The following is a 17,136-nucleotide window of genomic DNA, read 5'->3' on the forward strand; positions in this document are numbered from 1 at the left end:
CGGCTCAACTACTTCTATAATTTAATAGAAAATTAATGACTTTAACTGTGCAGGCCACTGTACAGATATGTCCCTTAATTCCACCATTTATTCCCATGGGGTGGTCAATTATATGCCTTTGAGCATCCTATATTGTGGAATTATTCTCAAAAAATTGGTAACCTATATAACTTTCAAAATTATGTTGGCATGATGGGCATAAGTTTCTCTAAAGGTCCAGCAGACTATTCTGAGTTACCATGATCACTACAGAAATTATGGACAATAGCCACAAGAAGCTTTGATGCGCTGATGCACTACCCACAAACACAAATCAACACCTATAATGCAGTTGTGCAAAAAGAAATGGGACACAAAGGAAGACCATGATGCATGCAATGTAGCTGTTTTAATTAGCTAAAAGACACCTAAGTGATATCAAACAACAAAGAAATTAAGCTTGTTGCATTTATGTGTACAGTACCATAGCTGAGTTATGCTTGGCTGAAGGCATCAGTTAGTTAGTTAGATACAAAGAAAATTTTGTAGTAATTTGTTTGGAGTTGCTTTGAAGGGTTTGATTATGCCGCCAAGCTGTTGTGAAGGAAATAATGAGGTGGGTTTTTGGGTGCTACTATTGGACATACACCTCCATAGTCTCAATATACAGTACTGCCTTACTGTATCCTAACAGCCTATAAAGATAGTTTGGCTACACACAAATTGCCATGATTTGGCATTGTAATTTCAGTTGCATTTGAGAATTTTATTTGATCAGCAAATCTAGAACCCATCTATGACAAGAAGCTACACTTCATGATCACTACCAGGAGTGCAGTTGCTTCCATGTGTACGTACCCCTTTGGATCGATTTGGTGTCTGGTATATGAGTGGCTAAAAATGTAACCATCTTTACAAAGAGCGCAATATAGAGCTGGAGTAAAAGGGTGCAGGTTCTTGGTGTGACCAGAAAGTCTTTTATATTAAGACTGATATGCTTATCTTTTTTATAATTAAAAGTTTAAGAGACAGATTTACTACTCATTATATGTAAAGAAAAGTTTACACAACATGTCATCATTACAGTACAAAGTACTGTATACATCCTACAAGCTGGCATTTGTTCATTATACGTACGTACAGTTCAATCATCAAACACTGTTTTTAGCAACTATGTACTAATGTGATAAATAAACTGGACACAGGGAAGAGAGGTGGCCAATAATGAAAGTGTCCCAAGTGATGAAGTAGTAAAACGTCTTCAGTGGTATTCCTCTAGTTATCCTATTAACACACAGCACTGAAAAACACGAGGATACAGTATGTGTAGCTAATTACCAAAGAGCTATCACAAACACATAAATGATTTTTTCTTGTGCCATACATTCTCAGGAGTTTCTGGGGAGCAGTAATTATAATTATAGTGTGTATATATGTTTGTTGTTGTTTGTGTGAGTGTATGTGGCATATAGGTAAAGCATGATCAAGCCAAAAGGTATAAACCTTAAAAATTACCTACAGCATAATGTATGTGCATGTGGAACCCCCAATTTAGTCACAAATGCACATGCATAAACACGCACAAAAGCACGCACACACACAAATATAAAACGCACGCTTGCACACTCATTTTAAAAGTTGGACATTTTAGAGTGTTTATACCTAATTAAAGGGGGTTTCCTAAACCGTTTAGAATCTCCCTCCCTATATACCATAGATACTATAGTATCTATGTTACCATAGAGACTATAGTATCTATGTTACCATAGATACTATAGTATCTATGTTAAAAGTATTTTGTTTCTACTACCATAGATGATGAAAGTTTTTGGTGGAATGTAAACCATCAATTCACCAAGTTTACGATAATTCCTCAAGATAAAAAGGACACGGAATTCTCTCACTACTGTACCTGGTAATTTACATCAAGTTTGGTGTTTCCACTAGAGAAAATTTGACATACTATTAAAACAGTATTAACCTAGATGTATGCATATTAAACAAAGATTAGTATGTGTAGTCTGAAAAAGTTCAATGTGTAATTCAACTACATCGCCATAGCAATAAGATGATCAACACAAACTGGACACAGGAAGTAGAGACGGGTGATAATAAAAGCATCCCAAGTGATGTAGTGGTAGACCCTCTTCAGTGGTATTCCTCTAGTTATCCTATCTGCACAGTCCTAAAAAGTAAAATACAATACTGGTATAGCTACTGTATGTACTAAATGAAGACATCATTAATGTATACAAGAGAACAACACCGCAGTATTGACATCTATTATATATGTAGTTATTTGCTTGTTTAATGCATATAGAACTAAGACACTCTTTCCCATATATCATAGATCATCTTGGAACAATTGAGCTTTCATCTCTCACCTACTGGCTGCATATTTTGCTCACATGAGCACAGACAGACAAACACACGTATGTACATATACACACTATCTTTCAGATTTTGTTATTAGAGAATATTTTTCTGGAGGCAATTGTTTTATAAAAGGTTTGACCTCTCCATAAAACATTCTATAATGACACATGCAATGAAAGAAATTTTATTATGCAGTTAAATGTCAATAAGTTTGACACAAAATCAAAGAAGGTGATAGTGATACAACAGACAATAGTGCACATGAAATATAGAAGAACTGTTAAGTTATTCTTATTGAACAGAAGATGAGGTTCAACAGTATATTTTACCACTGCACTAGTTGCAACCAGGAGGAACCCATGGTCATTTCTGTAATATGCATGTTGTGGCCACAGGATATAGTAATTGGTAATTGTTGGTTATGGCCAAACTAGCAGAAGGAATATGTTTACAGTACTATTTGTCTGCTGGCTAACCACAAAGCAATGCTCTGCTCTATTGGCTGTGTAGTGTGATTGTGTTTTCAAGTACATGCATTTAGTATTATTTGCTTAAGTACATGCAAAGTGACTTACAACAGGTGTTATTCCGGGTTCAAAAAACCCGCCAGGTTTCAAATCTCTAGACTGTTTCAATAAATTCTCTGTGTACACTATACTTAACGGCATTATAGTGACAGAAATGTTTTCATTTCTCTTCTCAAACTCCAGACTGAGACTGCCAAAATGACCTATTAAAAGAACAGCACAAAAATTGCAAACTATTGTACTTGTATGTTATGGACGTTGTAAAGCATGTTTGCTGGCAACATATGCAGCCATTGAAGGAGCATTCATTATACCTGTTAGAAAACAATCACAAAATTATACAAGTTATGATTGCAGTAGTAGAAATGTTTATTTGCATCTTAAGACATTGATTCTGTTTTGCATATCTAGACACATGGTAGTGTGTCGTGCGGCCCAAGAAGCCAGCGTGCCACACCGTGAGTATATTGATAGGAAGAAGGAAAACATGATTTTCACACATTTGTAGCTCCGTGATCCCATATCCAATTGAAAACCAAATTTGTTACATAAGTGCCCGCCAGGTAGGGGAGTCTTACATACCAAATTTGAAGAAAATCTCCCCAGCCATTTACGAGATATGAGCGGCCAAAGTTTCATTTTAATTTCTTAGTTTTTTTCTTCATTTCACACACTTTGCAAAATCTGCCATAAAACACAAACTTAATGTGTACTCCAATCAGGCTGAAATTTGGCACCCTTAAAGGGCTCATTAAAGTGAATCTCAGTACCACATTTGGTGGAAATCCAATGAACATTCATGGAGTTATGACTGATTATTTGCATACAATAAGATCGAACTGCTGTCATGCCCAACAGGGTAAACCCATTGAAAGAATGAGTTGAAATTGCTATGTAGATGGAGTAACCATTGTAAGAGTGCTTTTTTGTGGTTTGAAAGGAATCGAGATAAAGACCATGGAGATACGTATGACACAAAACCCAACCTGTGTCACAATTATGCAATCGAAATTCGTGAATAAACAAAAAACTATCAGTTTTCACACCTATCAGGCAAACCGCTTAGAAGAGTGAACTGAAAACCAGTATGTAGATGGAATAATCATCATAGAAGGTCCATAGAAGAATCGGAGTAAAAACCACTGAGTTATAATTTCTTTTCTTTCTTCCTTTTAATATTATTTTTTAAGGGAAAAATTTTTCTTCAGAGAAATGGAAAATTCTTTTCTTAAAAGGTTACAAACACAAACATACACAATTACATTGAAAACTGAGTCTCTGCTTGGATCCGGTCAACTGGAGCACACTTTATGTAGAGGCCTTGTGAAGACTGGGCTCCTCTGACACATTGTATGGCTGACAATTGTTGAATATTATACAAAGCCACAGCTCTGTTAAGGGAATTGAAAGCATTAGTAGTATCGATTAGTAACATACTCTCAGTGTCCTCATCACAAAAAGCTTCTCTCAGTACATGGACAGCAGCCTCCCCTCCCCTCTCCAGCACATAGCTGCACAGAGCCAGCTGCAAACTGAATACCTTCACCGATCACACGCAAGACAGTTTTAGCTATAATACGTCGAACTGTTCACCAACACCAATAGGTTAGACGCCTGGTTTCTTGTCCAAAGCTATAAGCCGGTAAGTCATCAGAGGGGAAGAATCATACAATCAACAAAAGTAGTACACATATGATGAGCCAATAAGGCTATGACAGAACATAGTTTATCGAAGTGAAATGAAAGGAGGAGCACAGTCTTCTTCAACCATGAGCATCAATGCCAGATGGTCCAGCAGCACCCGAAGTTCATAGTGCAGCAGCTCTCATGACTGGACCATCAAAAATGAGTGAGTGTACTGTAGTTGTAGGAGCAGTATCAGGTAATAAACAGCAGAATGTAAAGGAGCAGCAGGTGGATGCTTTGATTTAAGGATGCCATATACTTTACCCGATCTAGGTACAGTGTCATCCAAACAAAGAATGCCTCCTTTCCCTAGTGCAGAGGACAAAAGCTGGAGAGCAGTGGCGGCGGCGGCGGCGGCAGCAGCAGCAGCAGCAGCTGTCTTACCAGAAAACATTAATTTGGCAAAAGATTGTACCAAACTGTCATTATTAGAGGCATGACCATTGGATCGAAGATGACACTGAATAGTTCTGCCTTCCAATAACAACTCATTCAAATTGCCACTATTCCATATCAGCAGTCTTTGCTCAAGACAAGATATGTAATCTTTTGATTTTGATGTGTGGGTTGGTTTCTGAGTAACAAAGGTGCAATAGGTAAAGGAAGATTTCAAAGCAATTGACTCCAGACTACAACCCTCCCCTGCTGAACAAAAGAGCTGGGCCAGCTCTAACACAAATTTCTTGCCAAAATTTCCAGATGGTATTTTAAAATTGAATTATAAATTATAATACAAAATCCAACTACGTGTAACAAGTGTGCGATCAAGATACTCTAATAGTATAGTCACCCTATTAGAGCATTCAGTTTGTATGCAGTTCAAATTACTTACATAAATAGTTAGTTCATTGTATTTTATTTTCAATAATGATGGTTTTTATTCATTTGATGCTGTTTCTGTTGTTGAAAAAAAAAGCACAGGAAAAGAAGTGATATCCATAGCTACCAGCAAAATACACTGCAGATAAACTGCATGGATGCTGCCTGCATGGAGAGTTCAGCTATAAACAAATTACACCATCAGGAGTTTAACTACATATAAGTAACTTAGTAGAGAATTCAGCTATAAACAAGTTATCTGGTGAGACAAACAAGTCACTCGGTATAGAGTTGATCCTGAGCTACAAACAAATCACCTTGTGGAGAGTTCAGCTACAAACAAGTCATCCAGTAGGGAGTCCAGGTACAAAAAGGCACACTGTAGAGAGTTCAGCTACACACAAACCTCCCTCTAGAGAGTTCAGCTACAAACAAGTTACCTGTAGAGAGTTAAGCAACAAACAAGAGAACTCAGCTACAAAAATTAATCTGTAGAGTTCAGCTACAAACAGGTTACCCTGTAGAGATTTCAGCTACAAATATCTCACTTGAGTTCAGCTACAAACACATTACACAGTAGATAGTTCAACTATGAACACGTCAGCCAGTAGAATTTAGCTACAAGCAAATCACTCTGTAAAGAGTTCAGCTACAAACAAATCACTGAGTAGAGAGTTCAGCTACAAGCAAGCCATCCAAAAGATGTCACCTGTGGAGTTCAGGTCACCACAGAGTTTAGCTACAAAAAAAATCATACTCTAGAGAGTCATCTACTAACAAGTCACACAGTAAAGAGTTCAGCTACAAACAAGCCACCCCGTAGAGATTTCAGCTACAAATTTAAACCAATCACCCTGTGGATAGTTTAGCCACAAATAAATTGCCAAGTAGAAAGTTCAGCTATAAATAAGCTATATAGTCACCGGTAGAGAACTCAGCTTCAAACAACTTACCTAGTAGAACGTTCAGTTACAAACAAATCACCTGTAGAGAGTTCAGCTACTTTTGTAACTAAGTTACATAGTAGATTACAGTAACTATAGTAATATAACTAGTTACATAGTAATTTCTTACAAGGATTAATGGTCCATAAAATAGTAACAAGTTGGATAGTTACATATACGTACTGTTAGCCTGTTGAGAAAAGTTCATATACATAAAAGTTTGTGTACAATTATAAAAAAATGTATGTTTATATCCTCAACTGCTTTACTTTACATTTCTCTTTCCTGTAGTAAAGAAAAAAGACGTCAAAGATTCATTCAAAGGGCACCAAATGAAAGTGGGAGTCCTATTTATAGCTTTAAAGTGCTGTCACTAGAGAATTAGAGGGCAATACCACTAGTTTAGCACTGTACCTTGTATCCACCACTTCTTCTTATATTTTTAAATCACAATATACACAAAGGAAGTGTCTTTTCAGCTGTATGTATTATGGTTTCTTTGTCATGTTTTGTTATGTGAATTCATTAAGTAGAACACCTACCCACATTTAGTTCATGAGCTGACACTATAAGGCCCACTGTTGATTGATGTTTCTGTTCACGTAACAGACTATTGATATGTATTAAACTTCTACACAACATAGATTCCCTGCACGTAGGGACAACGAAAACACCTACAATCACCTTTGAGTAGATTTACGTACATATAATTACAAAGAAGGTATGCATTTGCCATGCTCTATATACCTTTAAAACTTTCTGAAAACAGTCAGCAAACTAGGTGTATAACCTAGAAGCTAGCTACAGGAGCACACCTGATTCATAATCCTATACACTTTGGTGCTAACTATATAGCTACCTAGACTTCTTACATATTACTGATTATCATGTATACATGTTACTAAGCATCATACAATATCTTAAAAGTGGCATACCTACTATTGAAGAAATAGCTACAATGGTACCATGACTTTTCCTCAAGTAAGGCAGAGAATATTGAGTAAGGTAGACTCCTTGTAGTGTGTTGATTCTGAATGTCAAGTATTAGTTAAATTGTACTCATGAAAGTGTGACACACCTGAACGTATCCTCATACAACTTTCCCTATGAGTAAAATTAAGGATAGATATAACTAACAAGTATTAATAATTTTAAGTTGATTAGGGGCCATAGAAATAAAGAGTAGTGAAACAAGCCTACACCTGAAGATATACTAGTGGACATTAAATCCCTAATTCAATCTATACCCATGACTAAATTAGGGATTAAATCTCCACTAGTATATCTTCAGATGTAGGCGACCTCCTTTGTTTTATTTCTATGATCCCTAATCCAACTTATAATGCTTAATTATTTTTCTTTCTACTTGTTTGTTTACATTTTGTAACATCATTATGACTGGTGAACTCATGCATATTGTATTAGAATAGAAAGACTGGTGCCGGGCTTTTTGTGTTCATCTGAACGTGCGCCCCAACTATACTGAAATAGCAAAGTGGCCACTACACTTCGTTTTCAGCTATGTTCAGCCTGTTACAAATGAAGAACACAAGAAGAAGGACTTCTGCAATCAATCCAGTCACAACCGAAAACTCGAACGATTCCCGTCAAATGTAGGGAAGCCAGCATGAGGTGCTATGGTGAATCGACATTTTGCGCTGTCAACAAAGATGAATGGGACACAAAGGAGGACAGAGGCAAGTCCATGATGCATGCATTGTACATACTGCGTTATGCCAAAAGGTGTGTGTCAAGCTGAAGTGATGTCGAACAGTGAAAAAATCGAGCACACAATCTTAACCGTTATTGAGTTACACTTGGCTGAAGGCATCAGTCAATCAGGCAGTAGAAAATTCCACTAAAAAAAATTTTTAATAAAAATTTTTGTAGCAACTTTTTGGAAGTGTTTCAGGGCATTTTTGGGCTTGGTTATACCTAACCAATACTGCTAAGGCACCATGAAGGCTGGTTTTAGTGTGATATTTTTGGCCAGAAAAGCCCAAACTTTTGTGATCCCTATTATTGTACTGTCTGACAAACAACAAGACTTAATGGTAGCGAGTACAGTGGCCAAGAAAGTAAATGGTACATCGAGTATAAAGATACTTTTTAAATATAAGTGGCTATATATACATTCAAGAGACTGTCATTTCTACAGTCAATTTAACTGTTTTGTTTTGATGATGAACACCAAAATGATCTCCTTAAAGATGAGTGTCAAATGACATGTCTAAAATTCAAAACATTCGTACCCTGGTTTATTTTCTTTTAAAACACTTGCATGGGAGAAGATCAAATGAATAAAAGTGCTATCATTTCCATACAGCACTGCGTACAGAAAAATACAGTACTGTAGATCATGTGCATAACGTTAAATCACCAAAAGTAGCCAAAACGATGCTATCTGTTTGTTTTATGACCATATAGAAGCTTAACAATTGTCTGATGGCTGAAAACCAACATGGTTCAAGTCTACAAAATGAACGCTCCAAACAAAGACAAACAGAAAGCAGTTTAAACCAGTTAAAGCACTGCCACACTTGTGCAATATGAACAAAATAGCACTTTGGTGTGGTCTCGAGCTGAAAACAGCACTCGGCTTTGCCTTGTGCTGTATTAGTCTCTCGCCCATGTCCTTGTGCTATTTTTTTCCATATTGTACTCGTGGCGGTGTTTTAACTAGTACAGAAAGTATTTACATTACATCTAGCATTGTAGTGTTTTGAAAGGTTAGGGAAAGACATTGGAGAGATAAGCCAGAAAATACATCTTATTGAAGTGGCAAAGTAATGATGAACTGTTCAGTATTGACAAGGAAAATAATAACACAAACAGGGAGCCAACTGTAGCAGCTAACATCAAGCTTAACCTTTTTATCCTACCATCACTGTTAATCTTACAGCCAGGAATCAATCCAGCAATAAGGCTTTTTTACTACTGCTGCTGCCTTGATCATTTTCTTCTGGCCTAGTATATACAAATCTAAGCACCACAGCACGACAACTTGACATACTGATTCTCAGTATCTTGTTGGTCTTCTGTTGGAGCTTGCAAACTCAATCACAGTCTTCCTGGAGGTAGGAAGCACAGCACCCAATCCTACGTCAGATGTATTGGTGGTGAGTATGAAATGGTCTTGTCTCTTGGGGTAATCCAAGATAGGTGGCAACAAGAGAGACTGGGGAGAGTGTCAAATGCAGATTGGTAAACGGATGTCCCTAGTGAGGTCATTGAGTGGGGGAAGCTATGCTGGGACAAAGTTTCTGTAGAAGTTGACAAGGCCCAGAAAAGACCGAAGCTCGCTTTGGAGGTCTTGGGTGTTGGCCATTCAGCTACAGCTTTGTTTTTGTCTGCAGATGGTGTCACTCCTTTTGCAAAGTAGTGAAAGCCCAGGTGCATAATAGAACTCTTCCCCAGGAGACACTCAAAATTTTCACTAAGACAGTTGCTCACGGGCTGTCAAATGATCCTCCTCTGTGTCTGGGCTCAAGCGTTTAAGAAGTGCAGCTTTCAGATGCTTGCACAAGTCTGTTTTTACTTCTCCCATGGACTCAAATATCGCCCAGCACGTCCCTTAAGAAAGATAGAGAGGAGTAACAACATCTTCACTACATCCTAGCCCCGCATACTTTAAATCTCTTGAACCAGGACCACAAGTCTTTGGGGTTCAGGTATAACGCTAGTCCTCCACCAGTTGCCATAGCTACTTTCTCCTGGGTTTCAGTACTATTGTGAAAAGATCAATACCACTGATTGATAGCACGAGGCAATAATTCTTAATCATGTGACTCAACAATGTGCAGCAATAGGAATAATGATACATTATTACATTTGGATGGGTGATAAGTACTTAAATGAAATAAACTCCCGAGGCCACAATTCAGGCACGTATACAAAACCATGGGCTAAGTAGCATGACAGTGTATTTCTATTCTAGATAGTAATGACATCAAGCTGCAGACATCAAAGGAAATTGTTCTATGGTGTATCTAGATGTGTAAAGACTTGCCGGATTCTCAGTATCTACAAACCAACTTATATTACAAATTGCAGCATTGAGTATCAAGATGTCAATCCCTCCCAAATGTTTAACAGCTTCACTAACTAGTAACCTACAAATATCACACTAGACACACAAATCACTACTACATGATTATCTTCACTTGTTGTCCTCCTCTTTCCCAACATCTGCTCTCACCACAAACACATCTTGTGAATATTTCTGACATAATTTTTGAGTATCCTTCAACTTGCTCTCAGTACGAGCAGCTATCACCAGTCTACAAACAGTGACATCAACTTCACATTACTGGACAATCACTAACCATACCTAGCTCCTAATTGAGATAGTCTAATAGCAAGATCCTTCCCAATACCTTCTGATGCTCCAGTAATTATAATCCTCTTGTCCTTGTAGTAATCTATGAGTGACATTTATATTTTATAAAAATTTAATTCCTAAAATATAACAGTAGAGGATGAAAAAAACAAAAAAACGGGCCTCTCATTTGATTAATATTCTGCTTATACTTTGCCCCCTAAATACCAGACAACTGTGTCATCCATTAACACTGAACTGTTGATAGCTACTGCACGTCTAGAAGAAAGATAGCAATTTCTGTGCTAGCTCTTATAAAGCCACTCAGCTAGGTTGGATACAATGTCAGATGACAAACACCCTAAAAACATTCAAGTTAAACTGTGTGGATATAGTGTATTCAAGGAATCTAGTACTACCATCTGGGCAAGAATAAGAGGTTAGTAAACTAATGTGCTTATATGGAGTGCCTCATGGATCTGTTTAGGGGCCCTTGCTTTTTGGCACTTAATTATGTGAATAACACTTGATGCTGGATAGTGTAGGTTGCCAATTATTGACATATGAGTTATCAATCATCATAATATTATTCAGCTTTTAAGAGCATTTAAAAAGTTACCATGTACATGGTGTCCATTTAAATTACTCTGCTTTATAACATTAAGGTTTATATTGTAAGTTTATAATGCTAATTGTGTATTATAAAGATTTAAGTGTGTTTTTGTGGAGTCATGCCACACGGAATGTCAAAGGAATATAGCAGTTGAAGGAAGCGCAGTTCTTCAGTGGCCAATTATCAATTGGGTTTGGTCCTTCACATCACTACTTTTTGTTGGTATGTAACTTCCAGCTAGTTATCACAATTACAATGAGAAGTGGATTTGGTAAAAACAGTGGACCCGGGGATCTAACTTTTTGTGGTATTTATGTAATTTACAGCAGTATTGACCTGGTTTCAATGTTGTCCCTCAGTATTCTCCCCAGTGGATAGGGATGGGATTATAGCCAGTTGTTGGCAAGCATGCATACACATCTTTCATAATTAGTGACACAAATTTTCTAAAATCAACCCAAACTTTGAAATATGATGCACTCTTTGAAATTTAAAACCCTTCAAATTTCAGATTATGCCCTGCCTAGAAAACAACCCACTATCGTATTTTTATATTTATAAACTGTTAAAAACATTTCGTCAAAGCTAGCATCCGACGAAAATTAATTATGCAAAAAAAATTTACCAACGTAATATTCAAGAAGTTGAATGAATTCGGTTAACTGCTTTCTGGCCACCTGGATCGAAGCTTGGCCATTGGCGTGTCATTTGCTGCAGTCTTTTAAAAACAAAGGCCTCCCTCATTCTAGGAGAGAGGGGAGCTGTCTTCGTCTATTATTGGTAGCTAATGAAGCCATTCCCTGACAGACAGCTACTACAGGACACATTAAATGAAGTATATATGTACAAATATGCAAGTTGCATGGAATGAGCCTCTAGCTACAGAAATTTCACTCGAGTCCATTGCTTGATTGCGAGTTGATTTGTGATGGACAACTTCTGAATCTGGAGTGCAGCCTCCATGGAATGTAGACGCCACACTTCAGTTTCGCTGCTTGTCATTCTCCTTCTCCTATATACAAAAAAGGCTGTATAGAATTAATTAAGTTACGTAATTCATTGATAAAATTTTTTTGTAGCTTGAAGACACAGGTGAAAATATTTTAACTCGAAAATTTAACTCGTGAAAATTTCTTGCAGCTTATATTTATAGAAATACGGTATATGATATAAACAACTCTCTAAACATGTTTTTTCATGTTCCGATATAGTGGTTTATTTTCAAAGCTGAAAATTTGAAGATGAGGTAAATATGAATTTCGTATGTTTTAATTATGAAGAGCGCATATTTCGAGGCACACATATTTCGAAGTCTGGGTGGATTTCAAATAAATGGAAATCCATGTCACAAATTATTAAGGTATGTGCATGCTTGCCAAAACCTATGGGGTGCCGTTTGTACCAAAATTGTACAAAAATGCCTTATTTATAAACTATAACCGTACTTTATAAATCAATGCACTACTTTATAAATCATGAACATATTCTTTATAAATCATATGCATGATTTATAAACCATATACCTGATTTATAAACCATATACCTGATTTATAAATCATTGACATACTTTATAAACTATAACATTGATTTATATAAATTATACATGTGATTTGTAAACTATAACACTTATTTGTAAAATATAAACACTGATTTATAAATTATAATATTAATTTATATATCAATATACTACTTTATAAATCATGTGTATAGTTTATAAATCATACACATGATTTATAAATCAATAACATACTTTATGAACCATACATGCATAATTTATAAATCATCATTATGATTTATAAATTGTACATGTCAGATTAATAAATCATAAGTATATTTTACAAACCATCATCACGAGTGACTTAGTTTGGTTATTGTTGTATTTATAAATCATTGTCGTGCTTTATAAATTTAACACATACTTTACAAATCACATGTACAATTTACTTTTGTAAACTAATACTATGATATATAAATCAATAGTGTAATTTAGTAGCCATATGTTGTTGTTTAGTATCGATAGTTAGAATTCATATCAATATTGCTTAGATGTGCATCAAATGGAAAGCATTTGTGGCATGTGATCCAGCACAGGATTCAGCAAACTTAGTACAAGTTTTGGCAGCTGTTGTGAACACTTGCACTAATGAGAGCAACCCAGCAAAGTGGAGTATCACCATTACCAATGCCCCTGTCATCGTCATGGGTAACTCCCCTGCCAGTAATTCCACTAATTATGCCACTCTTGCTGGCTACTCTTACACGGTGTAGGATTTGGGCTCAAGCCAGTCAGTGACAACAGTGGCATAATTGGTGACAACAGTGGCATAATTGGTGACAACAGTGGCATAATTGGTGACAACAGTGGCATAGTTGGTGGGACCACTGGCAGGGGCATTGGTAATGGTGATATACTCCACTTTGGCCAGGTTGCTCTCATTAGTGCAAGTGCTCACAACAGCTGCTAAAGCTTGTACTAAGTGTGCTGAATCCTGTGCTGGATCACATGCCACAAATGCTTTCCATTTGATGCACATCTAAGCAATATTGATATGAATTCTAACTAACAACAACATATGGCTACTAAATTAGACTATTGATTTATATATCATAGTATTAGTTTACAAAAGTAAATTGTACATGTGATTTGTAAAGTATGTGTTAAATTTATAAAGCACGACAATGATTTATAAAATACAACAATAACCAAACTAAGTCACTCGTGATGATGGTTTGTAAAATATACTTATGATTTATTAATCTGACATGTACAATTTATAAATCATAATGATGATTTATAAATTATGCATGTATGGTTCATAAAGTATGTTATTGATTTATAAATCATGTGTATGATTTATAAACTATACACATGATTTATAAAGTAGTATATTGATATATAAATTAATATTATAATTTATAAATCAGTGTTTATACTTTACAAATAAGTGTTATAGTTTACAAATCACATGTATAATTTATATAAATCAATGTTATAGTTTATAAAGTATGTCAATGATTTATAAATCAGGTATATGGTTTATAAATCAGGTATATGGTTTATAAATCATGCATATGATTTATAAAGTATATGTTCATGATTTATAAAGTAGTGCATTGATTTATAAAGTACGGTTATAGTTTATAAATAAGGCATTTTTGTACAATTTTGGTACAAACGGCACCCCATAAAAACCGACTTACTGATGGAACTATTCCCTGTGTGCACAGAGAGAAGATTATGGAGTCTCAAGTGGAGCAAATTTTAGTCTGACACCTGCTCGATCATACCTATGTTAGAATAGCAGCAGATTCCATTAATCCTCAACAAATTCTGTATCTGGCTATTGACACAGTAATGATACTGTTTAACCACTACCATCACTAATACTGAGCTAAAACTTGAAGAATGCATGAGCAAATATATATCCATGCCAAAATACTGGATCATAAAAAGGATAGTTTTACTGTGAATATTTATTTTCAAAGAACAAGACTTGGAAATTTATGCTCAAGAGAAGAGTAGGGACGAGTCTATTTTGTTGTTTTTTTTATTTCCAGAAATTGTTATTTTCACCCATATTTTGCTCAAGAATTATATAATTTGTTCAGCATTAATCTTTGTTAATTGACCATTTCTTAGTGCAAGGTTACAATTTCATCTCAAAGTGACTGTTCTATTAGAGTATCTCAATCTGCACTTGCTCTTACGATTAATTCTAATTATAGCAAGAAGCCAGCTAATATTGCTTAACATATGTGACTGTTTTATTAGAGTATCTTGATTGCCACTCGCTCTTCCCGTAACAATTGACTATGTATATATTGTTGTGTGTGATTGTTCTATTAGAGTATCTCAATCTTTTGTGCATTTTTTTTGTCCATTTCACAAAAATTGTATCTATTTTTGCTCATTGCTTTTACCCACCCATTATGCCAAAATTATTGCCAGTGAAATCGACGCGTCCTTAGAGAAGCTCTGAAAATCCCTTCAGAAATTACCAGTTATACGGTATGTGACATTTTCCACCCTGAAGTGGTTACAGTGCTAATAGAGGTACTGACTAGCAATAACTTCGTGGGTGTCAAGTGGGTTCATAGCTTTGTGGACTGATTGCAGCAATAATAAACGTACAGAGAAACAGTAATACAGTTTCAATTGGTGGCAAATTATTTTGTTAACTGACAGGTCTGATTGAGTAGTCTAGGGTGGCATACAGAACAGCAAGCATTTCTTGCCTAGATGGTAACTAGGATCAAGTCACCACCTGGACTTAAACTTCTGCAATTAATAACTTTGTTGTATCCAAGTTTCAGATGAGTTTAAAATTTTATGTCCAACAGTGGGACACTACTCATGCAGCACTTCCTCAAGGGGGTAACGACACACAGACACTCACTGCAGGCAGATCTGCGACCTTGGTCATAGTCCAAGTCAAACGTCAAGGCCAACTTCATGCTAAACGAACGGTCAACCTACATACAATTATACCATGGCTGGTCAATGTATATACTCCTCTAAATCAGAAATTTGCTATCTAGGATTCCTCATCAACTCTCGCCTTAAATGGGGAAACATCTGGCAACTAAAGCATTCGAGGATTGGCCTAATCAAAGACTTGTATACAGCTACTTTAATATACGTTGGACATGAGAAGAGGGTGTGTTGTAGTTAAGAGAACGGGTAATATGCTTCACCTGTTTGGTGTCTACACTCTTCTAAAATATATATCACAGTTGGAATCAATTCTGCAAAGCACTGCACATTGGGTGTGTGACAGTAGGTGGAAATAAATTCTGTGTACCCATGTCTTTTAACAAATAGATAATCTAGTCAAGGGCAAAAAAATTCTAACCCACAATCGAAAAGTACTGAAATATTATCGCTAGGTCAGCGATCACAGATTGAAAAAGGCTCTTAGTCACAGGGTCAAGACTTTGACTGCGGTCGTAGATCTAGCTACAGCGTACCTACGTGACGCCCCCTTGCTTCCTGTTAATAGGTACACGTGAAAGTGGACTCGACGATGAATAGAGGCGAACCAACATAACATCACGTCATCTGTTTGGGTCGGAGTATTATTTGATTAGAAGACTCCAGATCCTACATGTATCTACAGGTAGCTACTTTATATGACGTTATTTACTTTCAATGTCCACATAGTTCATCCACTGTACCACAACAGCTGATAATGGAAGTATAACAATAGTAAAGATCAGTGTCCACTTCACGCAGCCCATTAGCCCCTACAGATAGTCTGGTCTCGTCACGGGAAAAGTTTTGCGTGTAGCACTAATTAGTAGGCCGTGGTCTTCGACGTCGTTGTGTTTTGCACATGCGCACCACAGAGCCACAAATTTTGCTGGGAATTTAATGTGGGCGTTTGGATTCAGTGGAATGGAATGGTGGAATGGAACAATAATTAGATAATTTCATCCAGTGCTCACCAGTCTTTATAAAGACCACCTTCTAACAAAGACGACCTTCAATTGCTGCTATCTTGTTGTTTTGAAGTGTATCCCCATAGGTAGGGTCCGCAATCCGAAAAATCAACTTCTACAAATCATTCCCCCTACCATTGTGAGATGTTCATTGTAGTATCCCATTGCTTGATCCACCATGAAACCGGAGGCACGATTGTTGTCTTCACAGAAATATTGTTTTCAGTATCTCGCAAGACGCAAAATTTATTTTTAAAATTTCGTGCTCCATACAAAGGACCGGATGAAACTTGCTGCTTAGTCACATCGTATCCAGAATTGTTGTAGTTGAAAAGTACGCACAGAAATAAGTAAATGATTTGCTGGGTGCCCGGAACAGGGTTGCTTTCTTTGAAAAAACAGGCAAAGACTCGGATACGCAGTTTCGAATTCAAA

At 36.5% G+C, this 17,136-nt stretch overlaps 1 protein-coding gene across 5 annotated transcripts; it reads right to left on the reverse strand.

Moving 5' to 3' along the window:
* Positions 1–1,014: 1,014 nt before the first annotated feature.
* On the reverse strand, positions 1,015–16,576 carry LOC136265831 (11-beta-hydroxysteroid dehydrogenase 1-like). 5 transcript variants are annotated; one of them, XR_010705750.1, is made up of 10 exons: positions 16,407–16,576; positions 10,662–10,752; positions 10,495–10,611; positions 10,341–10,443; positions 7,410–7,435; positions 7,267–7,361; positions 3,140–3,196; positions 2,931–3,085; positions 1,892–2,164; positions 1,015–1,377 (listed from the first exon to the last, which is right to left on the reverse strand). XR_010705750.1 is itself a non-coding variant. In XM_066060769.1 (9 exons), the coding sequence occupies exons 1-9, from the start codon at positions 16,498–16,500 to the stop codon at positions 2,027–2,029; spliced, it is 876 nt and encodes a 291-aa protein (XP_065916841.1). In that variant the 5' UTR covers positions 16,501–16,576; the 3' UTR covers positions 1,015–2,026. The 5 variants fall into 5 exon arrangements, 3 of the variants coding, with proteins under 3 accessions (XP_065916841.1, XP_065916843.1, XP_065916842.1); XR_010705749.1 differs by having other exon boundaries at positions 1,015–1,263; positions 1,318–2,164; XM_066060769.1 differs by having other exon boundaries at positions 1,015–2,164.
* Positions 16,577–17,136: the final 560 nt, after the last annotated feature.

This window comes from Dysidea avara, chromosome 9, assembly GCF_963678975.1.
Source record: "Dysidea avara chromosome 9, odDysAvar1.4, whole genome shotgun sequence".
In the NCBI taxonomy this organism is placed as follows: domain Eukaryota; kingdom Metazoa; phylum Porifera; class Demospongiae; order Dictyoceratida; family Dysideidae; genus Dysidea; species Dysidea avara.

Excerpts from the sequence above, each read along its gene's own strand:
- LOC136265831 (XM_066060769.1), bottom strand. The coding sequence starts at position 16,500 with ATGGGCTGCGTGAAGTGGACACTGATCTTTACTATTGTTATACTTCCA. Across the intron at positions 10,612-10,661 it reads CTATCTCAATTAGGAGCTAG|ACTGGTGATAGCTGCTCGTA; the intron begins GTATGGTTAGTG and ends CACTGTTTGTAG. Across the intron at positions 7,362-7,409 it reads TTGTATGAGGATACGTTCAG|AATCAACACACTACAAGGAG; the intron begins GTGTGTCACACT and ends CTTGACATTCAG.